Source organism: Poecile atricapillus, chromosome 2 (genome assembly GCF_030490865.1).
Source record: "Poecile atricapillus isolate bPoeAtr1 chromosome 2, bPoeAtr1.hap1, whole genome shotgun sequence".
Taxonomy (NCBI): domain Eukaryota; kingdom Metazoa; phylum Chordata; class Aves; order Passeriformes; family Paridae; genus Poecile; species Poecile atricapillus.
In genome coordinates, this window is record NC_081250.1 from 93,510,461 (window position 1) to 93,534,556 (window position 24,096).

The 24,096-nt window shown below is 42.8% G+C and overlaps 1 protein-coding gene and 1 long non-coding RNA gene across 2 annotated transcripts; one reads left to right on the forward strand and one right to left on the reverse strand.

The window, feature by feature from the left end:
• Positions 1–279: 279 nt before the first annotated feature.
• On the reverse strand, positions 280–2,881 carry LOC131575221 (uncharacterized). Its single transcript, XR_009276738.1, has 3 exons — positions 2,237–2,881; positions 1,084–1,200; positions 280–655 (listed from the first exon to the last, which is right to left on the reverse strand). It is a non-coding gene; the product is annotated as an uncharacterized LOC131575221 (long non-coding RNA).
• Positions 2,882–10,662: 7,781 nt separating this feature from the next.
• On the forward strand, positions 10,663–17,769 carry LOC131575535 (endogenous retrovirus group 3 member 1 Env polyprotein-like). Its single transcript, XM_058831123.1, has 3 exons — positions 10,663–10,996; positions 15,633–17,545; positions 17,743–17,769. Exons 2-3 carry the CDS (start codon positions 16,139–16,141, stop codon positions 17,767–17,769), a joined length of 1,434 nt encoding a protein of 477 aa, XP_058687106.1. The 5' UTR covers positions 10,663–10,996; positions 15,633–16,138.
• Positions 17,770–24,096: the final 6,327 nt, after the last annotated feature.

Genomic DNA, 24,096 nt, shown 5'->3' on the forward strand with positions numbered 1-24,096 from the left:
ACAAATCTGAAATTTCTGTTTCAGTTACATATATTTTATCTACATCCAAGAGCACCAGACAGCTTACTGAAATCCATCCTTCTCTGACATTGGCAATATCAAAGAAAAAATCTAAATGTAACACGAAATATGAAAGTATTTAACACATTATAAATATAGATAAGTGTATTTTTAATATGGATAGATTAAAGAGGCATGGCAACCAGTTAAGTTCCTTTGAAAATGCCAAACCAATTGTTTATCTGATGCATGAGGCTGTAGGCAAGTATCCTAGTGATTTGCTTGCAATGTATGAGCTTTTGTTCATATTACACAGTGAAGACAAACAAAATCTGCAAACTTCTCAAGTTTGTTTACAATATGATCCAATTAATTCACATATGATATTGAATTACCGTTTCTGCTGTATTTAGTTGCTAACCATTTTTGGCACCAAATATTTTTCCCAGTGGTTTTTGTATTCATTGTCAGGGACAGGAGAGAGGAAGATGTGAGATCTTGATGGGACTAGATAGGAGAGATCCATCTACACCCATGTGATTACCTCAAGCTCACCTTATATTCTTTAACAGGTTTGTTGCTCTGCATCTTTCTGGTGCCTCCACTTGCCAGGGTACATAATGTTCTTACATTTACTGTTCTTACTCTTCACAGACTGTAATAGACAGTGGAAAGTCAAATGCACGATATTATCTCTCCCATCCTCTCACAGACAGGCAGGCTGAGAGTTTTAAGCTGGAATTTCCTTAATGCTTTGGAAAAGTAAAAATAGTACCATAAAACTACACAGTATTTTAACTACAAGAATGACTTCATGGTTATTTTTCTTTCACTGCAACTTATGTGCATTCTCAGATCTTCCAAAACCTTTCTAGGGATTCCACCAGAAGGTAGTTGGCATTGCTTCTCTGTGGTGTACACACCGGCCAATTCATGCAGAAGACAATTTTGGCTGAGTGAACTGTGAAGCAGTGATGTATATTCCATTAAGTACTCTCATTCCAGCTGAATGTGGTTGCTTCAAACTAAATCTGTACTGAAGATAGCAAGGTTGGTTCAATTATTCATTTTCACAAAACTTACTCCTGTTCTGTTGTTTGAGAATCAATCACAAACATTCATCTGCAACATATAAATGAATATTGTTCATGACATGTTGAACTGCTTGTTTGCTGCAGGTTGCTGTCTGATGGGTAGTTTCTGTAAACACATGGGAGCCACTCGTTATGCATTCACTCTGTTGAGGAATAATTTCTAATTTTTTTTTTTTTTGTGACTGCTTTAAAAATATTTTAAACCAGCATAAAAATTTTAATGGCGGAAAATACTAAATAATTAATTTAAAAGTCTGGGGAAATAAGAAATTATTCCGTTTGTGAACAAGCCTTTGTCGACTTAAGAAATTAAGTGTGAAATGTGTGAATGCCACTTAGCAGCCATTGGAAGAATAGATGGACACAAGTGGTCCTGTAAAGGACCCTCTGGACTACAGCAAACATATTTGTTTCTCCCAACACCTGCACAGGCTGCATCACTGCTGCTGTTTTCATCCAAATCCTGCCAATGGGTAATCAAAATCATCGGGGGGCACTCACAACAGTGAAACATTGGCTGTCTTGAGTAGTTACAGTGTATTCATCTGGACAAAAATGTGAGTGTGGTGTAAGTCCATTTTGCAGATACAGATTAGAAGATAATAATAGAAGCAAGGGCTGGCCAGCTATTATAGCAGTTTTAACAATAAGGATGTCTGGGCTGTGTCTGCTCAGATGATCCATGCAGAAATAGAGTAACCTCATATTTGCACAAAGGATAATCTGGAAAGTGGTGACTCTGAGGGATACTCAAATGTAAATGAATAAACAAGTGAATGTGAACTTCTGTCATCTCTGCCAAAGAGTGCCAGAGCATGCTCTGTAAAAAGCAGTACTGTCAAGTAGAAATAGAAGATGCTACTGCCTTGAAAAGACTGCCACAAAAATTCCTATCTAGACATGTCATTAAGAAAGGGCTCAGAAGAGAGTAAAAAATCTGAAAAACCTATGTAAGTGTGATGGACGCAATATGCTATTAAGAAAGAGCTTAAGAGAAGAGTCATGCCAGAAAAGAACTGTTGAACATTAAAGAAAATGGCAGAAATGAGACTTCTATTTCTGGAAAGTAAATGTAGATAAATCAAGCTAAAATTAGGTGCCTGCTTCTTGGTGTGGTTAGTTGACCCCTGGAAACTTCTTACCTAGACATGAACCTTTCTCCTGTCACTTGAGATCTGTAAGCCAATACTGGATATATTACAAAAGCTGTATTCCATCTCAGTCAGGAGTTATGAGTTTGCAAGTATTTTCAGGTGTTGGACCAAAAAGATCAGCAATCCCAAAGATCTAGTTAAAAAGAAGAAAGTATTTAAAAAAACTTACTTGGAAAGCACTCAAGTGGAAATATTAGTCATGGACTGGAGCAAACAGATTTATACAATGCTATATATAAAAGCAGAATAATTTTTTGCACTGAACAGTAAGGAAGTTATCAATGCTGAAATTTTGAGCATTTTATCACAGTAAAAAAATAATAACTGGCAGCTTGCCTATAACAGAGGAATTTCATCTAAGCTTTTGTGCGGAAGCAAAGGGTCTCATAGCACTTGCAGCTGAGTTGCAATGCATCTCCGGCATAAGCATCATTTGATAACCATTATGCTTTCTAATCACTTTCTAATTAAGCTGTGTTATTACAAATACGATGTGCAGCTGTACTTTATTTGTCATATTCTTCCTTGGACTTATTGGCTCCAACCTGTAGTCTAATTTTCATATTTATGGGGCTGCCTGAAAAAATTCATTTTGTCAGTTGTGGCTTCTAACTTTATTCCTTCTGCAGCCTGTTACCTTTGCCCATCTCCTTTGATAATTTTTTTCCTTCCTGCCTGCCTTCCTGCCTTCCTTCCTGCCTTCCTACCTTCCTTCCTGCCTTCCTTCCTGCCTTCCTTCCTGCCTTCCTTCCTTCCTGCCTTCCTGCCTGCCTTCCTGCCTTCCTTCCTGCCTGCCTTCCTGCCTGCCTGCCTTCCTGCCTGCCTTCCTTCCTGCCCTCCTGCCTTACTTCCTTCCTGCCTTCCTGCCTTCCTTCCTGCCTGCCTGCCTGCCTGCCTGCCTTCCTGCCTTCTTCGAAACTAAAACAAATGTGTCCCAGACATCCAATGTAATTATGGCATGGCTGTTTCTGTAGCTGATGGCACCCCAGGCTGAGTCCTTCCACTTCAAATGATCAGGTCAGTTGGAAACAACCTTTGCTACACAGCCTTGAATTCCCAACCCTGAATTATCATGACTAAGGAATAAAAGGCAAAAAGGGTCTTTTGACAAAACCAAGCAATAGCAGCTTTCGGACAGAACATTTTATTCAACATTCTTACATCTGAATGATAATCACATTTTCAAATGTTTTGTTCATCTTCTCACCTAAAAATACAATGTATTCACATCATCAACTCTAATTGCATTTGTAAAACTCATTGACATCTTTCATGTTTTACACTGCTTACTTGTTTTATTTAGTGCAAAAAAACCCACTAAAGTGGACTGCAGCATTATAAGGCATAATGTTTCACAAAAGGGCTCTAGATATCATAATAAAAACCTACAAAATCCCAAATGTACACTATAAGTAAGATGGGGATGCTATAAGTAAGATAAGTAGAATGTACTACTGTATTGTAAATTAAAAGCATTCTACTGACTTCACTACTAATGTTACAAGACTGCAGTACAAAATATCCTCCCAAGATTTTTGATATTTAGCAAAATTTTTTATGTTCAAGTTTCTAAAGAGCCATTGTATGTATGTTTCTGCACCACTCATTACACAAAAAGGAAGGAAAAAAAGAGAGAGCATAGTTAGTTTTATTCACTACTCCTTGTTACTACTCTATTATTTCTGGGTTTATGTAACTAATGTTACATAATATGTGCGACAACTATCGTAATATTTCCATTGTAGGTTTCAAAAAAAATGAAGACATTTAGAATGTCTATTAACTACCAAGGTAATGTTTTATCATCCCCTTATTTGATGGTGAAGCAAATACAGAATTGAAAAGATGAATCTCCATATTCTCACGCTATACAAGCAACATTAATTAATTCAACATGACAAGCTTTGTGAAGTATCTGGGTAAGTCAATCTAGTATCATTTTGTTCATGAAGCCCAAAATATAGACTGACAAAGCACAAGTATGAAATGCATTTCAATCAGTTTAATCAAATGGAGTCAATGTAAAGAAAAGGGGCATTGTCAAGATGTGTCAGTGAACATTTGACCTGCCTTGCAGTTAATATTGTTTTTGTGCAAATTTCTCTTGGGGGGATACCCGCTCTGCTCTGCATCTCAGTTCTAAAAACTGAAAGTTTTATTTTTGATCTGGTGAGTGGAAATCTTTAGTAGGAATGATAAAGGAAAGATAATACTTGCAAATCATTATTCACATACAGTCTGAACTTGTGAAATGAGACTTTAAAGAAACTAGGCTATTCAGTGTGACTTGCACTTGTTTGTAGGAAATTCTGCTTTCTCTGAATGATCTTTTTTGTCTGTTTTGTGAGATGCTAAAGATGAGACTATAGAGTACCAAATACATAATCTGCTGGAGAGTTTAGCTTGTTCTCTTCTCTAAGACTTGCACAGGTAAAAGATGAGGGCACAAAGTGAACTTATACTAGAGCCAAGTGGCCACAGAACTTGCCAAGCTGTGACTTTTAAGGGCAGTGGAAGTGTCTTGCCACAGATGGCTTCAGTGAGACTTCAAGAGGGATTCCCTGGTAAAATAATTCAGTATTTCTCCCAGTAGAGAGTACCCAAAGCTGCCTTACTTCTCTGCATCCTAAATCTCCCTGCATCACTTTCCATGATCCCAGTGGAAAGCAAAGCAGAATGCAGGTCTGTATTTATTTCTGAAAATTTCTTCACAGATTTATTTTCACAGTGTTTGATCTAACACTATGGTTTCTGATCATGCTCAATATGCAGAATAATTTAATGGTCAAATCACGGCACAAAAGGATTCTGTTTTGTCTGTAAATCTACTCCTCCACCAAGGAATAATGCAGTTGTTTTAAGGGTTTTAAATCTGTCTGTTACTTTCTTTGAAAACTATAGATTAGGCAGGATTTAAATTCACAGACTGAAGGCACACATGTATGCTTAGCAGAAACCAGAAAAGTAGCTGTTAACTTTTTTTCTCAAGAGAAGAGAGAGCTATGGATGTGACCAAGATTTGGAGAATAATTTCAAAAGCGCATTTCCCACAACAGTATATATTTGATAGTCTTGTTTTGTTTCCTGGACCTTCAGCTTTCACTGCCTACAAAAAAATCATCATTGTCTAGCAGCTGTGGTGACCTCAGACACATGAATCAAGTTTGTCAGGATATGGAGAGATCTGCAAGGTCTCTAATATATGCCTGAGCAAACTTCTCTATCCACCCTTTGAAGTGTTGAGTGTTACCCCCCAGAAATGAATGCTGACTTATCAGTACTAAGTTTCATACCATTCTTAAGAGACAAGAGGAAACCCAAAAATTCTATGAATTTCATCCCCACTGATGACTGCCATTTGTACCCCCTCCCCTGATTCCTGGTCCCTTCCTGTCGCTCTATTAAGGAACGGCTGGGAAGAGATGACACAGACTCTCATGGAGTCAGAACAGGAGAATTTTTCTAGTTTATTGCTTCAGGTCTCTTTATAGACCGATACATGGAAAGTACAGAAAGGAAACTCTTACTGGTTAGTAAACTGCTACATCACCATCATTGGTCAGTGGGGCACAACACCCTCTGACCTTCTCTTGCAAAGAAAACAAGGGATAGAAAACAACACCTGCAAGGCTGTTTTCTGTCCCTGAGGATTGTTTTAATTCTTTCTCATGTTTTTCCCAGACTACTTTCTCAGGCAAGATTGAGGAGCTATGCCGCCTGTAATTTCTACAGGCACTCTGGTTCAGATTTAGCATCCATATCTTCCCCTCCCCAGACGTTGATGGAGCCATTCCTAGAGCACACCTGAGCCTATGAGAGCATGACCAGAGCACAGTCAAGCTCTGGGATCCCAGTGGGCCAAGTCGTACTTCCAATATGTGCACACTGATCTGAGCAGGGACCATTGTAGAGACTCATCTGCAGGGCAGGTTTTTGAAGCAGTGCTCCAAAGATCAGGACCACACATTTTTCTCAACCTCTTGATGGATGAACCTCGAGATGTTCACAAATCTGGAGAGCTCTCCATACAGTTCAGCTTCTCCTGGACCTCTGAACCTCAATACTATGTGGAAGGGTTCCAAGTTCTTTTAAACGTTTTTTTGAATGCTTCCTTCTTCAAGCTTTGATGGAATGAATTTAGAAATATGTGGAAAGAATGATTAACTGCTGTTTGATGAATCACAGGAAAGGTTGATGTCTAGTTCCAGCTCTGGAGATGCACCTGTATCAGTCTTATTTATTTGAAGTGGTTTACCCTGTAGTTTTACAGCCAATGAACTATAATAACCAAAATGGTCTGAAGTGTCTTATTTTGATATTAGCAGCATTTTCACCCCAATGTTTTGAAAACCTTTCTGGTTTTCATGAATATATGCTGCTTAGTCCTTGGCTAAAACATTTAACAATGTGAGAGTGGAGTATTTTGCTGCTACAGACTTAGACCTTCTGAAGAGCCTAATCAAAACCAGATTTTTTTTCCTTTAATTGGAAAAGAAATGAGTGTTTTGCACTACACACTAGCTAGTTAGTGCTATCATAAGCAACCCCCTATTAATCACGTACCATTTTTTGCAGCTGTGTACAGTAACTGACCTGCCTAGATACACTATAACTGAAGCAATTAAGGATCTTTTGTATTTTTTATGTAATTACCACTTCTGAGCTAGGTTGCTAAATACTTGGGACATTTGGGGTTATAATTTCAAGGTCATTATATTTTGTTCATCTCATTTCCTAGGAAACCTATTTGCAGACTTGCCTAAAGCACCCCAGATACTGTACATTAAAGTATGGCAAATTAATTTAATCCTACCTCCTTCCACTCAGTAGGTGCATGTCCATTTTTCCAGTGTCTAATACACAGTATATTTTTAAATTATAAACTATTGCATGTTTTAATGATGCAAACAATGGAGAGACCAAATAAGCTAAAAGAGCTAACACATTTATCTCTACATTCTGCCATCTGTTTGAAGCTGCTGATGTAATTCCAGTTTTAAATTACATTAGATCCTGCCTTCTGGACCCCTTTCCCTATTTACTTTTTTTTTTTTTTTTTTTTTTTTTTTTATTTAAGCCTTTAGAGAAAGCAGTGCCTTCAGGTTGTTGACTACTTAATAAGAAACTGTGTCTTTGACTGTTTTCAATCTAGACTTAAATTTAGGTTTCCTGGACAAAGAGGTATAGTGAAATAATAACAGTATTTCCAAAAGATGAAATTATTCTCTGTGTACAATTTGATGAGATCTGTTTTCAGCAATAATGCTAGCAACCAGCAGATTTGTTTATACTGAAGAAACAGCAGAGATTAAGGTTTGTGTTCTTGCATATTCTATTGTCTAATGATGGAATTTCCAGTTTTATCTCCGTGATTATGCTTCAGAATGAGTTTAGTTTCTTTTTTGTAACCTCTTCCCCTTATTTTATTGGCTTAATTAACAAACCTGTATTTATTTTTCTTAGCACTTGCTTTGCCTTTTCAGTCCACGTGGCAATTCTCCACTCTCTCTTCCTCTGGCATCTTGTGGCTCAAATCACTTATTTGTCTGGATCTGATACTAATGTTGATCTTTTAAGGATTTGCTTACAGGCATGTTGGTCAGGGTCTGTCTTCAGCATATCCATCAAACACATAGCCTGATTTTTAAACAGTTTTTTTGATGTCTTGAAAATTTGGATTTTAAAACATTTGCATCACAGAAATTGAATTAATGTATTCTGGTTTACATTTAATTTATTTTTTATCTTAATTTTTACTTTGTTTACATTCATTATATACCCACAGAATAGTCTGGATATAAGGACTTTGGAGAAAAGTTGTAGTAGTATGCCAAAAAGTTTTCAGACTCTTCATTTGAATTGATTTTAAAAAGAGATATCACATAATTAAAAATCAAGAAAAAATGAATTTCAAGCCACATTTTATTCATCATAGCAAAGAAATTTTTCAAAAGCATATTTTCAAGTCATGGTAACATTTAAAAAAATTATTTTGGATTTGAAAAAATCATCCAAAAAATGATTGGAACAACTTACCCATTTAGAATTTCCAAACCATACCAGGAAAAAGTCTGAAGAAGATGTTGAAATAAATTGGTTTGATTCTGTTTGTTTTCAAGAAAGTTCAGATTCTTAATGAAAATTACTTTCATCACAATATTTGCCTAGATTTAATTTAGAAAATTCTTTAAAATTTAAAGGAAACCCCATGAAGCTAAGCCTTTTTTTTTGTTTGTTTGCTTTGGAAGGGAAACAGACACTGGGTTCATTTTGAATTTAAACAGATGATTTTATCTTTCACTATCTGACTTAAAATGTAGAAAATTTGCTGTTAACAAAATTTAGAAATTTTAATTAATATGAAATGTTTTTCCTCTTACAGAATGGTATCTAGGACCTTGTCTGTTATCTTACATGAATCTTAAATTTTCTCATTGAACCAGCTTCCAGAATGGTAGCAAGTTCAGTGTATCAGTCACTGATCCATGCCAGTCTCTGGGGAGGAACCTTGACCAAAGTTTCAAAATTCCTAAAGCACTGCTACCTATAAAAATATACACAGTCAGTCACTCCAAATATCATCATGCTCAATGAAAACAAAAATCTGGCGATTGAATTGTGTCAAACTTAGTGTAGGCTTTCTACATTTCCTCTCCAGACACTGAAGGCAATGGTTAAACTAAAGTGGTGGCCAGCTGTTGGGAATGTGGATGACTCCTTGATTCTCTGTCTAGGCTGGCAGCAGGCAAAATCTGAAGCAGGAAGGTGTAATATTCCCTCTCACTCCAGCATTGCTAACCTGGGCTGGATGGATATGGAAAAAGTCAGCAGGTTCATCAATTGTTGAGGACTAAGTCAAGCATTAAAGTGTTCAATTCTGGATTTTCAGAGATTGGTATAAAACCATGTCAACCATTTATTCATATTTTCATATAAGACTATGTTATATGATGATACATCTTGCTATGAAAAAATAAGTGTATAAAAGTTAAACCAGAGATGTCCAGGTATGGTAAAACAAATACGTATTTTAAATAGATCTGAAGCTGATATCACAGATTCATAGAATGGCTTGGGTTGGAAGAGACTTTAAAGATTATGGAGTTCCAAATCAGAATCCCTGGGCAGGGATGTTCAGGGCCCTGTTCAACCCAGCCTTGAACACTTCCAGGGCTGAGACATCCACAGTTTCTTTGGACAAGCTGTTCCTCAGCACCCTATGAGCAAAGAATTTCTTCCTAACACTTACCTGAAATATCTCCTCTTTTAGTTTAAAAACTGTTCCTCTTGTCCTATTACTATCTGCTTACACAAAAGTCACTCTCCCTCCTTTTCTAAGAGCCCTTTGAGTACTGTCAGCCCCAGTGAGGACTTCCTCGAGCCTTTTCTTCTCCAGGCTGAACAACCCCAATCTCATCCTGTCTTCACAGGACAGGTGCTCCAGACCTGTGATCCTCTTTGTCCCCCTCCTCTGGACCTGCTCCAACAGGTCCACATCTTTCCTGGAATGAGGACCCCAGAGGTGGATGCAGGACTCCAGGTGGGGTCTCACGAGGGCAGAGTAGAGGTTCAGAATCACCTCCCTTGACCTGCTGGCCAAATATTGTCAGTTAAAACTTGTATCAGTTTTCCATAGATACAGAGAGCGGCACACATGAAAGGCGAGATTTTCTGCTTACAAAAATACTGCTAATTTATGGAGTCTGAACAGTGTTTCCCAAACAAAGAATTGACTCCACCCCAGCCTACAAAGGAAAAATAATTGAAGTCACATTATTTCTTCAAATACTCCTAATTCCAAATGTTTGGTAACCAGCTGCCTGTTGTGGTAACTGTTAAGAATAATTTGAATATTGTTACCATATTACTGTTTGTAAACCCCTTACTTACCTTGTACCCCTGTCCCAGGTTTACTTACCTTGTACCCTTGTCCCAGGTTTACTTACCTTGTACCCCTGTCCCAAGTTGCCTTGTACCCCTGTCCCAAGTTGCTGTACCCTGTGTTTCTTGTTCCGTGTTCAGCCAGGCCCTGCCCCCTCTCCCAAGTTGCTGTACCCTGTGTTTCTTGTTCGGTGTTCAGCCAGGCCCTGCCCCCACTGCTCCTAGACTCCCACATGGCAACATTGTACCCCTGCCCCAAGTTGCTGTACCTTGTTCAGTTGGGCCCTGAGGAGGAGGATGACATAAGGACTTTCATGTAAACGAGAGAGAGACCAGAGACTCATGGGACGCACCCAGACTGGAAAAAACCCCGAGACAACGAGCCACACAAAAGGGAAGGAATAAAACCAGTACCATCGAACAAGGAAGACCCAGAGGAGTCCCCTGACTTCCCTCCAGAGGCCGACATAACCAGGAGGGGACTCGACTGGGATGACACCCTAGGCTACGAGGCCAAGAGAACAAGTCTTCCCGGGGACTCCCGTGAGGAAGGAAGGCCCAGCTCTGCCCTAGTGACAAAGCTGCACGGATCCTCCTCTTCTGCGGTGTCCAAGTGGGAGCAGTGGCGGTGTGCGCGACCCCTCGGGCCCCCACCCCAGAGCTGTCCTGTTTAATAAAGGCCTTTTTAAAAGGAGCTGGTCTCCTGGCCCGTTCATCACAGCTTGGGGGCTCGTCCGGGATAGCCACGCCCCGAAGAGGACCAGGGACGGGACGGCCGCCCGCCCTATCGGGCCTCCGGGGGACAGCTGGCTATACTGGACCAGAAGGACAGCCTGGGATCAGCAGCGCAGAAGAGCGCCGGATTGGGTAAGCCACCGGTGGCGGGAGTAGGAGGCGAACGAGTGTGGTGTGAGTGAGACGGGGGCTGGCAGCTCGGACCCCCGGGGCGAGTGTGGACTGCCCAGTACCGCGGTTCCGGACTCCCGCGAGGGGGCCGGCCGGGAACGGCAGGAAGCGAAAGAGGCCCAATTGGGCCCAGAGAAACGAGTGAGGCGTCTCCTGGGGATAAAACCCCCCCCTCTGAGTGTGCAGAGGGTACCTGAGTGGATGAGTGGCACACATAGGGGTAGGCCCCTCTACTGAAAAGGGCTACACGCAGGCAATCTAGGTAACTCCCGGGGTGGTGTGTGGGGGTGCCTAGGTTAGGTGTGAGTGAACACACCCCCCCCGCTTGGGGAATTGGAAATCTAGGTAACTCCCGGGGTGGTGTGTGGGGGTGCCTAGGTTAGGTGTGAGTGAACACACCCCCCCCGCTTGGGGAATTGGAAATCTAGGTAACTCCCGGGGTGGTGTGTGGGGGTGCCTAGGTTAGGTGTGAGTGAACACACCCCCCCCGCTTGGGGAATTGGAAATCTAGGTAACTCCCGGGGTGGTGTGTGGGGGTGCCTAGGTTAGGTGTGAGTGAACACACCCCCCCCGCTTGGGGAATTGGAAATCTAGGTAACTCCCGGGGTGGTGTGTGGGGGTGCCTAGGTTAGGTGTGAGTGAACACACCCCCCCCGCTTGGGGAATTGGAAATCTAGGTAACTCCCGGGGTGGTGTGTGGGGGTGCCTAGGTTAGGTGTGAGTGAACACACCCCCCCCGCTTGGGTACTTGAGACGACCTGACCGGGGAATTGGAATTGGGGGTCCCCAGGCCCTACCGGCACCAGGCGGTCAGCGAAGGGCCCTCGCTTCCCAGGGTCTGTGACACAAGACGTGCTGAAAGGCTCTAGTTGTCGCGGCTCAGTCTCGGCTCAGGGGGTTCCTGGGAAGGGAGGTCGTCAACCTGCTGCCGGAGAGCACAGGGGCAGGTAGTCTGCGCGGGCGGGCAAGGCAGCTAGAGTAATACACTCACGCATCCCTTAGCCGAAGCCATTCCCTGGTGGGCGGAGTGGCTAGGAGGCAAGGGGGAATTTTCCCACCACTCACTTACACTCAGCCCTCGCGCAGAAGCTATTCTCACTGGGGAAGGGGGATAGTCAGGGAGCGGAGGGGCAGGGGGTTCCGGGGTGAGCCCTGCTGACCAAACTTTGTGGACGGCACTGAGACAGGGACGGGGGAAGGTCCCAGGAGTGTCTAGTGCTAGGGTCCCCTCGACGTCGACCCAGGAGTGCTCATAGTCTTCGCTGGCAAGGGGGTCAGGGAGGCGAGGCGCGAGGGGAACGTGATTGGGGTGTAGGGAGGGGCAAGCGGAGCCTGCAAGCCCCGTTGGGACCTAACCCCAGGGGCAAGCGGAGACTGCAAGCCCCAGAAAGGTTCGAAGTGTGAGTGGAAGGCCGGCCGAGTGTAAGAAAGGGTGCAGATTCCTGTGTGAGATTGAGTGTATTCCCTAGTGTGAAAGGAGAGAGTGAGTTCCTGGAGTGTAAGTGGTTTTTTTTGTTGAAGTTTGAAAAGTCAGTTGCCCGTCATTACAGATTTTCAGTTTGAGTAGGGGCACCTTTATAAAGTATAGTTTAAGTAAGGGCCAGTTTTAAGTTGTTTAGAGGTTGTGTTGCCTGTCAGTTCTAGTTTCGTTCGGGTAGAGGCACCGTAAGTTTTAAGTTAAGGCCCATAGACAAAAGAGCAATGGGACAGTGTCTAAGTAAGAGTGTAGGTCCCAAGGAAGATGAAGAGGCCACCAGAACCATTCCCCCTGATAGCCCACTAGGGCAAATGTTAAATTGCTGGGATGCACAAGAGGCCGCCAAGGGCCTAGACCAGATCAAGATGATCCATTACTGTATAGAGGTCTGGCCCAAACTAGAGATGCAAGGACAATGGCCTTGGTATGGTACTAAAGATCCTTGGATGTGCTCCCAACTGTACCAGCATCTGAAAACCAGAAAAGGCTCGAGTCCAGAGGAGATCAGTTATGCAGCCATGTGGCTGAAAGAAAGAGTGGACACAGAGATGGTGAAGGTATGCAAGTTAAAGGAACAGAAGGGAGAAGGGAAAGAAAGTAGGAAGCAAGAAAAGGAGGCTAGCGAAACAGGTAGTAGATGGGACCCCCTAGATCATCTACCCCCTCCTCCTGCATACCCAAGAGCACCCCAGACTTCTCCTCCTAATTCCCTGACTTTTTCCTCTTCTGCATCATCCCCACGAGACCCCTGTATTTCCAATTCAAACCCTTTCCACCCAAACCAATCCCCCTCTACATCTTCAGCCTCCTCTACCATCCCGATACCCTTCTCCTTAAACCCACCACCATTGGTGGCCCCAGTTCCTTCTAATCTACTTGTCACCTCTCCCTTACCTCCAGAAACCCCTATATCAGACCAAGTTTCTTCTCCTTCGCCTAGTACTGTCCCTTTGCCCCCTCCCAACTGGGAGCTGAGTACCCCCAAGGTTAATCCTCCTCCTAACAACCAGCAGGTCCCTATGACTCCCACCTCTAGTCAGGGACAGGATCTTGGAGATGGACCCTACTGTCACACACGATCTAAGACAACTAAGCTCCTTCCCCTAAGAGAAGTCCCTATGGGAGGAGTAGCTGGAGGGGTAGGGTTTGTCAATGCCCCATTGACAGCTTCAGAAGTCCGGGGATTTAAGAAAGAGCTAGGGAACCTAGTTGAAGACCCAGTAGGGATAGCCAACCAGGTAGACCAGTTCCTGGGTCCAAACACTTACACCTGGGGGGAGTTAAACTCTATTTTAAACATCTTATTTAACCCTGAAGAGGTCGCCATGATCCGTACTGCAGGGATACGGATCTGGGAAAGGGAGAATAGATCGGGACTCCCAGGAGAGTATAAACTCCCGCAGGTAGATCCAGGGTGGGATCCTAACAGGGAGGAGGGAAGGCGGAACATGAGGGACTACAGGTCCCTAATAGTGAAGGGTATTAAGGAATCAGTTCCCCGTGGTAATAACACAAAACTAGCCTTTGATGGGACCCAAGAGAAGGACGAGACTCCAGCCACCTGGTTGAATAGGTTGAGGAGAAATTTTCAACTATATTCAAACATAGACCCCGACAGTCCTGAAGGCCAGGTACTCTTAAAAGTCCAGTTTGTCACTAAGTCCTGGCCTGATATCAGGAGGAAGCTAGAAAAATTAGACGACTGGCAAGAAAAGGGGATCAATGAGCTATTGAAGGAGGCTCTAAGAGTCTACTTGAGGAGAGAGGAGGAGAAGACAAAGACGAAGGCAAGGCTCATGGTGGCAGTAGCCAGGGAGATTGTCAGGAATCAGGCAGATAGGGATCAGCCAGGTGATGGAAAGCCAAAGTCCCAGTTGGAGGGAGATAGGAAGAAATCCGTTATGCCTCCATGGACCAACCCTGGGAACCCTCGAGGGAGTGGGAGGTGTTATTACTGTGGAGAGACTGGGCATCTCAAAAGGGACTGCAAAAAATTATCTCTGGATGAGGCAATAGCTAGAGAGCAGGATGTCATGGAGAAAATCTTGAGGGGAGAGGAAGCTTGTGATTAGGGGTGTCAGGGGCTGTATGTATTAGGGGACCCGATGAAACACCGAGAAGAGCCCCTGGTAAACCTTGAAGTAGGTCCCCAGAGTGAGGAGGTTGAATTTTTAGCAGACACGGGGGCAGACCGTTCAAGTTTGAACAAGCTCCCAGCTGGAATGTTTTTAAGTAACAAAGTTTGTGAAGTGTTAGGAGCTGAGGGAAAACCCTTCATGGCTCCTGTGATAAGAAATGTTGAAGTAAAGGGAAATTCTCGGCAGTGCTATGCAGACTTTGTGTATCTACCAGATTTGGAGACTAACCTGCTGGGAAGGGACTTGCAGGTGCAGCTGGGGGTGGGAATAATACCAGTGAACGGAAAGATGGTGGTCCATATGATGAAGCTAACAACAGAAGATATAGAAGAGATTAACCCTGAGGTTTGGGCAGAAGAGGGAAAGTTTGGGTATTTAGACATTTCCCCAGTAAAGATAGAAATCCAGAAAGGAACCTCTCCTATCAGAATCAGGCAGTACCCAATGTCCCTAGAGGGCAGAAAAGGACTGGCCCCGGTCATTGATCACCTGTTGACAGAAGGCATTTTAGAGCCATGCATGTCCCCCCATAACACCCCGATTCTGGCTGTCAAAAAGGCAGAAGGGAAATACAGGTTAGTCCAGGACCTGAGGGAGGTAAATAAGAGGACTGTTACCAGGCACCCAGCGGTGTCAAACCCATACACCCTCCTGAGTCAAGTGCCTAATGAGCAAGGTGTTTGCCTCTCGCCCTCCTGAGAATCAGAACCAGGCCACAATCTGACCTTGGGGCCTCCCAATACGAAATGATGTTTGGGCTCCCCTTTCTAATGACCCCTTATAGCACTGGAGATCATATAGAAGGGGAAGAAATGGCTAAAAAGTACCTAGAGACAATTGGAAAGACCCTAAACAACTTAAGAAAGAGAGGATATCTCCCCCAAACCTTCCCACTTGACACAAACATTCACCAGATCAATCCGGGGGATTGGGTATTGATTAAAATCCTGGAAAGACACCCCCTTAACCCCAAAATCTGAAGGTCCCTTCCAGGTCCTGCTGGTGACCCACGCTGCTATTCGGACCCAAGAAAAGGGGTGGACTCACGTCTCCCGTGAAAAAGGACCAGTATCACCCCCTCCTGACTGTGGACAAGACACAGAAAAATACTCCACGAATTCCCCCAAGTGGACTGCCATTACAGATCCTACCAGTCTAAAAGTGACTCTTAAGAGGCAGCCAGAAATAGACTGAGAGAAAAAGAATTGAAACAAAGACTGCAGAACTCTGCTGAGTGTGTTGGTTTAAGCCGGGAGTGTTCTTTAAGTTGTTGTTGTGGTTATTGCTGTTAAGTATTTTGATGTTAGTAAAGTTGGTTTAATAGGAAACCCCCCCCATTAACTTCTCCCACAGAACATTCTCCAAAAAGGCAACTAAATTAAAGAAAAGGTGGGAAGAGAAGGACCATACCATCTCTCCTGATCCCCATCTCTCCCGATCCCCAAACCTAAGAGGCAAGACCGGGTGAGGCTAAAAAGGAGGTGAGCCATGAAGCTCCCTAAAATGAAACTAGCTCATACCGGACTCTTAGGTGGACTGATATTGGTCCAGCTAGTGAGCCTTGGGATAGGGGGTGGTGGAGAAGCATGTACAAAGTGCTACTATCCCCTATATGATGGAGAGGATCTAGGATCACTGATGAGAGTCCACACAAACATCAATCCCACCTGTTTTGATCATACCCAACTGGAAACCTGCCAGGAGGAGGGAAAGACATATTGGATTACTAGAAATACTGCCTCATTTAGGCAACGCCTGCTTGGAGAATGCCCTGTAGGAGAATCCTGGCTCTGCTTTGAGGAAGAGGGACTGAATGATGTAATAAAGGAAAAACAATTGAGGATAAAGAAGGGTAATCTGGATGAAACACTGGGTAAGAACCTATTCATTGACTTGATGGAGAGAATCAGCAGAGAGTTAAACTTAACCAATTGTTGGGTATGTGGGAACACCCAGATGTCAGATATTTGGCCCTGGGAAGGGATCAGCTTGGCACCTTTAGACATCTTAAGGTGGAAATTAACTGAGCAGAAACCCCAGATGGGGAACAGGGGACGAGAACAATGGGATTTGAAAACAAGGGTGATCGGGGAAGAATGCATTAAAAGGACAGGAAAAAAATACAAAACCCCTGTGGGAAAAATGGCCTGCAAAAGATACCTAACTGTGAAAGACTCAGGTAGCAGGTGGATCCCCCAAGAACCAAACAGGTATTGGGCCATTGGGAGAAAGGAAAGGGGGTGTATTTATCATGAGGGGTACAAACTGCATGAGTGTGCAGAAAAGGGAATAAACCCTTTTTGGGGGTTAAGAGAACTCTCAAAATATTGGGAACATCCTACCGACACACAGGACACTTTTTGGAAGGCCCCTGAGTATTTATTTTGGATTTGTGGGAGCACTGCCTATACCCACCTCCCAGGGGATTGGGCGGGAAGTTGCACAATTGGGATAATAAAGCCTGCTTTTTTCCTCCTACCCAAGGAATCAGGATCATACTTGGGAGTCCCCTTGTATGATAACTTAAAAAAAGGCAGCCGAAAGAGGAGGCATGTAATAGACCTAGGAAGTAATCAAAAATGGAAGGGGAAGATCTGGACCCCTGAAGAAATAATTAAGACATATGGACCAGCCACGTGGGCCCAGGATGGATCCTGGGGGTATCGTACCCCAGTCTATATGTTAAATCGAATCATCCGTCTCCAGGCAGTATTGGAAGTGGTGTCAAACAGAACTGCCCTTGCTTTAGACCACATTAGCACCCAATTGGCACAAACCAGGGCTGTAGTTTACCAGATTCGGCTGGCGGTAGACTACCTATTGGCAGATGAGGGAGGCATTTGTGGGAAGTTTAATTCCTCCGAATGTTGCCTGGAGATAGATGATAAGAGTGAGGTAATTAGAAACATCTCAAAGGAAATACGAAAGGTAGCTTATGTGGGCACCCAGGAATGGACTCCTCTGGTGAACTCAGACTGGTGGAATGACCTTTGGTCCTTCAAGGGAGGGTGGTGGAAAAAAATAGTCTTCATTGCTGTCTGTGCATTTGCAAGTTTTCTGTTCTTACCCTGTTTACTCCCCTGTATAATCAGGACAGTGACTACCACAGTACAAGCTAGCATTCAGATCCCTGAAATAAAAGATAAGAAACAGGCCAGGATCATGTTAATGGAAACTCAAAGTCAGGATCAAGAGCACAAAACTGCTAGGGAAATATATGAGCAATATCAAGAATTAAGAGAGAAATATTTCCAAGAGCCAGAAGTTAAAGGTTGATGCGGGCTAGAGCCCGATCAAAATATAAGAGGGGGGATATTGTTAAGAATAATTTGAATATTGTTACCATATTACTGTTTGTAAACCCCTTACTTACCTTGTACCCCTGTCCCAGGTTTACTTACCTTGTACCCTTGTCCCAGGTTTACTTACCTTGTACCCCTGTCCCAAGTTGCCTTGTACCCCTGTCCCAAGTTGCTGTACCCTGTGTTTCTTGTTCCGTGTTCAGCCAGGCCCTGCCCCCTCTCCCAAGTTGCTGTACCCTGTGTTTCTTGTTCGGTGTTCAGCCAGGCCCTGCCCCCACTGCTCCTAGACTCCCACATGGCAACATTGTACCCCTGCCCCAAGTTGCTGTACCTTGTTCAGTTGGGCCCTGAGGAGGAGGATGACATAAGGACTTTCATGTAAACGAGAGAGAGACCAGAGACTCATGGGACGCACCCAGACTGGAAAAAACCCCGAGACAACGAGCCACACAAAAGGGAAGGAATAAAACCAGTACCATCGAACAAGGAAGACCCAGAGGAGTCCCCTGACTTCCCTCCAGAGGCCGACATAACCAGGAGGGGACTCGACTGGGATGACACCCTAGGCTACGAGGCCAAGAGAACAAGTCTTCCCGGGGACTCCCGTGAGGAAGGAAGGCCCAGCTCTGCCCTAGTGACAAAGCTGCACGGATCCTCCTCTTCTGCGGTGTCCAAGTGGGAGCAGTGGCGGTGTGCGCGACCCCTCGGGCCCCCACCCCAGAGCTGTCCTGTTTAATAAAGGCCTTTTTAAAAGGAGCTGGTCTCCTGGCCCGTTCATCACAGTAACGCTCCTTCTTCTGCACAGAATTTGTATTCTAGAACTACATGAAATTAGTATACAAAATGAACTGAGTGAGTGATTTGTTGGAAGAAGTTTTTGTTGTGAAAATGTAATGAATATTTCATGGTTCAAATTCAAAGCAACTATAAAATATCAAGTTTTGCTCTGATGCATAAAAACAATTCATCATAACTGTTAAATACAAACCATATTCACTCATGGTATGAACCATAAATATGACAAGAGGTCCCAGAAAGTTGTAGTTATGGTTAAGAAGGAGTCTGTAGTGAATACAGTAAAATTCCTCCCAAATATTTTAAATAATGCTGTCTTTCCCGATGATAGATTGCATTTCACTGGCATCAAGATTTACAAACCAGTCAAGGTCACCAAAACTCAAATTTTTTTCACTGCATCCCTAAAACAATGTTGTCCTGGGTTTCCTCCCAAAATCTGTCCCAAACCAGAACAAATATAATATTCAAGTATATATAAGAATTTCTTTAAAAAGTCAAAGAATATGACCTGCCAAGTCCTGTGCCAGTTTATTTGCAAGAACCTCTGAACATTTTACCCCATGTGCACACCAGGCCTTTCAACACAGTTCTTGGTCTTACAGAGTCACTTTCGAAATGACAGATCTCATGGAAGCCAAAGGAACTGTTAGGAAACTGAAATGTAACACTAATACCATGGACTGTATTTCCCCTAGAGTAAAATATATGTTGCTGTTGTTCTTGAAATCTATGCTGTTGAAAATGTCTGATATTTCTTTAGCACAGTAGTGCATAAGTCCCCATGACAGCAAGGTTGATTTTTAAATGGAATGAATAAATTTTATTTGAATGATTAATTTATTTAGTGGTACTGGCATCTTACATTTTCCTGCAGTTCTTTTCTTACTATTGATGTATAGAACTGCATTTTTTGAATGGAGGCATCTGCAGCAGCTGGATGGATGGTGGCCTGCTATAGGCTCTCTAGAATAGTGCTACAATCTGTGTTGTTCTACAGAAAAGTCTCTCTTGTAAGGATTGAACTGCCTGATCTGAACATACAGACAATGTAAAACTTTGGACAAAGAGCAGTGGTTGCTGAATTGGTTCAGAGATATAATGGAAGTGGGGCCTATAGGGAGGAAGAGCCTTTCACACAGCCAAGATTCCAGCCTAGAACTCCAATCAGAATCCTTCAAAAAAAATCTGAAGACAATGAAGCATGAACACAAAACGCTATTCATATTACTGAATGAATATACTAATTTTCAAATTGCATATGCCTGAATGTATTTACTTTATAAGCAAGATTTTAAAAACTCTCAGAACATACAGCTTGATTCCAGCATGAATACAACTTGCAATGAGCTAGCTAATGAGCTTCTGGTTTTGAACAACTTGACTCTATTTATGAAAGATTAGACCCACTGAGGATCACATTATTCTTTTTTTCATAAAGTATTTGAATCTAGCTACTGTAAGGTTGCAAAATACTGCAGAACATTCAGATTCAGAGATTATTTAATCAGTAATAAAATGCCATTGTCGGCAGCATAGCAGTACTTCCTAAATCCCTCGATGCATGGTCGGCTTATTTCATTAGAATCTGTGCTGGCTGTTCTCCAAAGATGCAGAACTAATGCTATCTGCAATTATCGGATTTTGTTAAGCACAGAGTATTCGACAGTTACAGTGTTAATGAATGAAGAATAGCTAAGCAAGCCTCTAATCCATTGCTCATTGTATAAAAAAAAAATAAATTAGAGCCCAGCCCTATCATACTCAGTTACAATATGACTCAAATCAGCAGAATAAATAGCTCTGCACCTTTTCTCCCTGTGAGGCAAATGTAATGCATTGCTTGCTATTTTGCAAATGACAGACTTTTTACTGAGAAATCCTTTGCTGAGAAATAAAGTAAATAGATGTAAATAGATAGATGTAATAGATGTAAAGTTTTCTAACAAGTAGGGGTATGATATCTACCTATCATGGCCATATTTCTGCCTGTTGCAAAAATAATCTTTTGATAGGAGAAGGAGAAAATAATCTAGTCTGTCACTAGAAAAATCAGTGCCTTTTAATTAGCCCTCAGCAATTGTAAGTTACCATGGTGTGTATTGCACTGTGTTGATAAAGCTGTGAGGGGAAAAGACTGCAGCTAATAACTAGCTCTGAGTTCAGAATTGCAGCATTTTCTGTGAAGCTTCTGGATGTTGACACTTTCCAAGAGTCATGGAGACGTGGCAGAGCAAAAAGGTGAGCTTGTGTGTAACTGGATCATGGCAAAGGACTTAAACTTTGCATTTGTAATTGCATAGTATTTGTAATTGACTAATATTTGTAATTGTATTTCTTGTAAATATAGACATTATATATAATAGAATTTATAATAGAATATTAGTAATTCAAATGCTTTCCTTAAGAAAAAGAGCTGGAAACTTTCTATTTTAGAGCATATAGAGCTACTAAAAAAATTTAAAATTGTTCTGGGAAACAAAAGCTCCACGTGGCATTCTTTTACAATATGTTTCTTAACCATTGTCTTAAGACAATGCTACTATTGATCAATCAAATTTAAAATATTTTTTTGTTTCAAAATTCATCACCATCATTAATTCTGATAGTGACAGCTAAGTTTGGCTTCCTAATGAAGCAGTCTGGTGATAAAACACAGTGGAAAAACAATGTATGTATCCTGAATATGTCCTTTTCCTGTATCTGCAGTCCATCAGTCCCAATTACTCTGCTCTTTTTCCACTGTCTGATTAACAGGAGCCACAGAGAATGACATCAAAAGTGAACAGTTTGGTTACTTTTTCCTTGCAGTGTCTTGGCCTCCATCCTGCTCTTATCTGCTAACTGAAAACATTTTAGGCTAAAATGGGAAAATGGTTGTAGAAACCTACAAGGCAGGACACAAGTATGACCATTAAGAGCTGTTACTGGTTCTCATGGATGAGAAAAAAGTCCTATTGTCTCACATTTCCATTGGCAGCAGACGTCAGACAGCCAAAGTTGTCCTGCATAGGCACCAAAACTCTTGTCATGGAGGCGCATGGCAGGGCCATCGGTGTCCCTCAAGGGTCCCCAGCACAGCCCTGCCCCACGTCCTGGCACCCCAGAACCTGCCTGGGCCTTCAGCCCCTGCCTGAGCTCCCATCCCACAGTGCCCAGGTGGGGTGTCATGCTTTAGGAATGCTATGCTCCAATTTCTTACTCCCACTGAGACTCTCCTAACCATGGGTTGCATTTTTTCTCCCCCTCCCTCTTCCCTCAGCATGGGACTGGAGAGGGGAATTAGGGGCACAAAAGGTGAAGATCACATGGAAACATATTCATTGAGGTGAGAACAATTTACTGGAAACAGCAATGAGATAAGAAAAGGAATAGTAACAGTAACAAAAGTGTACAGAATGCTCAAATGCCAAACGCTCACTGCAGAGCCTGACCTGACCACTCCCTCCAGCCTGGACCTGTTGCCACCCAAATGCTCCTTCTGGCTTGGAACCAGCGCTACCCAAGTGCTCGCCCCAGCTCAGAACCCAGTCCCATCACTCCATCTGCCACGCTTACTCCACCAGCAGAGACTCCCTCCTCCCCACCTCCGGTAGTGAGGCGGCACAGAAGGGACTCCAGGTCCAGGCCATGCCCCTTCCTGGCAGCTGCAAACACCAAGTCACTCCTGGCCAGAACCAGGACACAGGGTGAGCACGGCTGCTCTGGGGCTGCTGCTGGCACCGAGGTTGCTGAGGAGCCCTGAAGGCGAGGGGCACAGCAGGGTCCAGTCTGGCAGGAAAGGCCCTTCTTTCCTCAATGAGAAACACAAAAAGCAGCCAGAGAAAGGCTGCACCACAAGGGAGGAGAAGGCAAAATCCAAGGGTGGTGGTGGCCACCCTTAGTGAGCACAGTGCAGTCCCACAGCAGCTGGCCTGGCTGAGCAGAGTGCTGATCCAGCAGGTTCATGCACAGGCAGAGTTATGGCAAAACCTGAGCCAGGTGCATGCAGGAGAACCAGAAACAAAGCTGCAGCATGGTCCAGGGTCCATCCTAGAGTCAGCTGTGTCTGTGAAAGGAATGAAGAACAGGGCTCGAGTTTAGATGGAGCTCTTTAGCCCATGGGCTGAGGATGCAGATGAAAGTTTCATTGAGGGCTATTGGTACACTCAGAGTCCTGACAGACAAGCTGAGCCAAATATTAGAAAAGATTCTATTATTTGATATGAAAGATTACTGCTTGGTAATGGTTATAATACTATATATATTTTCACTTTAATAAACTGGAATACTGAAATATCAAGAAGTTACAAAAACAGTTGTTTTGAGGAATTTTTTTTCTAGATTATTTTAAATGGTGCTTACAAAGCTGAATAATTTTTCTAAGTGGACACCAAACAAAATGTGAGTTTTACTATGATGGGATTTTTTCTAAAATCATATATTCATATGGAGAAAAGTCTGGTAGCTCACTGATCACAGGCCAGCCCTGAAATTCAAATATGCTTCTTCTGGGTTTTTTGCATTTTACCCACGCAGATTGCCCTCACTCAGGCTGTAGCTTTGGACAGCTGGCCCTGAAGACCATGGCCACAAAAGGAACTTCAGATTATCCCTAACCAAACATGACATGCACATTTTTTGTGGGATGAGAGTCACCCTCTATAAATACAATAGAGAATGAGAACTCTGGATGTTGTGTTGTGGCATTAAGGGAGTATGTGAGGAAATGTGTAGTTACAAAAGTAGTTGCCTTTTCTCCCACTAACTAGCTCTTCAAAATACAGATGTCTCTCTTGTAATTGTACTTTAGATAGTACAGCAATTCAGCTACAGTTATAAGGCCCAAACATAAAGGAGGCATCTCAGATTTCTTCCAAACTAAGAACTGGGAAGAACAGAACTTTTAAGGGAAACCCCCTGGTGAAACATTAGTATCCATTTTCAACAGACATCTGATTTAGCATTCTTGCTGTTCTTTCACACTTTGGAATTGGACATCTAAGCCTCTGATATGGTGAAAGTTTGCTCATTTTTCCCCGTGTGATGCTGTTTACAGGATGGAGAATTTAGAACTCACCTGAAGTTTGTTACATGGCCTGAATCATCAAAATTTTCTCTAATGAAAGAGTGTACACTGACTTTTCAATTTTTTAAATAGTTTAATACTTCACCACTGATTATTTTTGTATATAAAGATAAAAGATACAAATATATATACTTATAAAGATATAAAAATAATCATCATAAAACAAAATGCCAGCTTAAGCTGGAAAATTCTTACTGACTTTTCAAGCTAGTAATGGTCAGGCTATTCTTCTTGGGAGCTAACATAAAGCAGCAGAACCTGAAAAAGAGTCAGTCATTCAC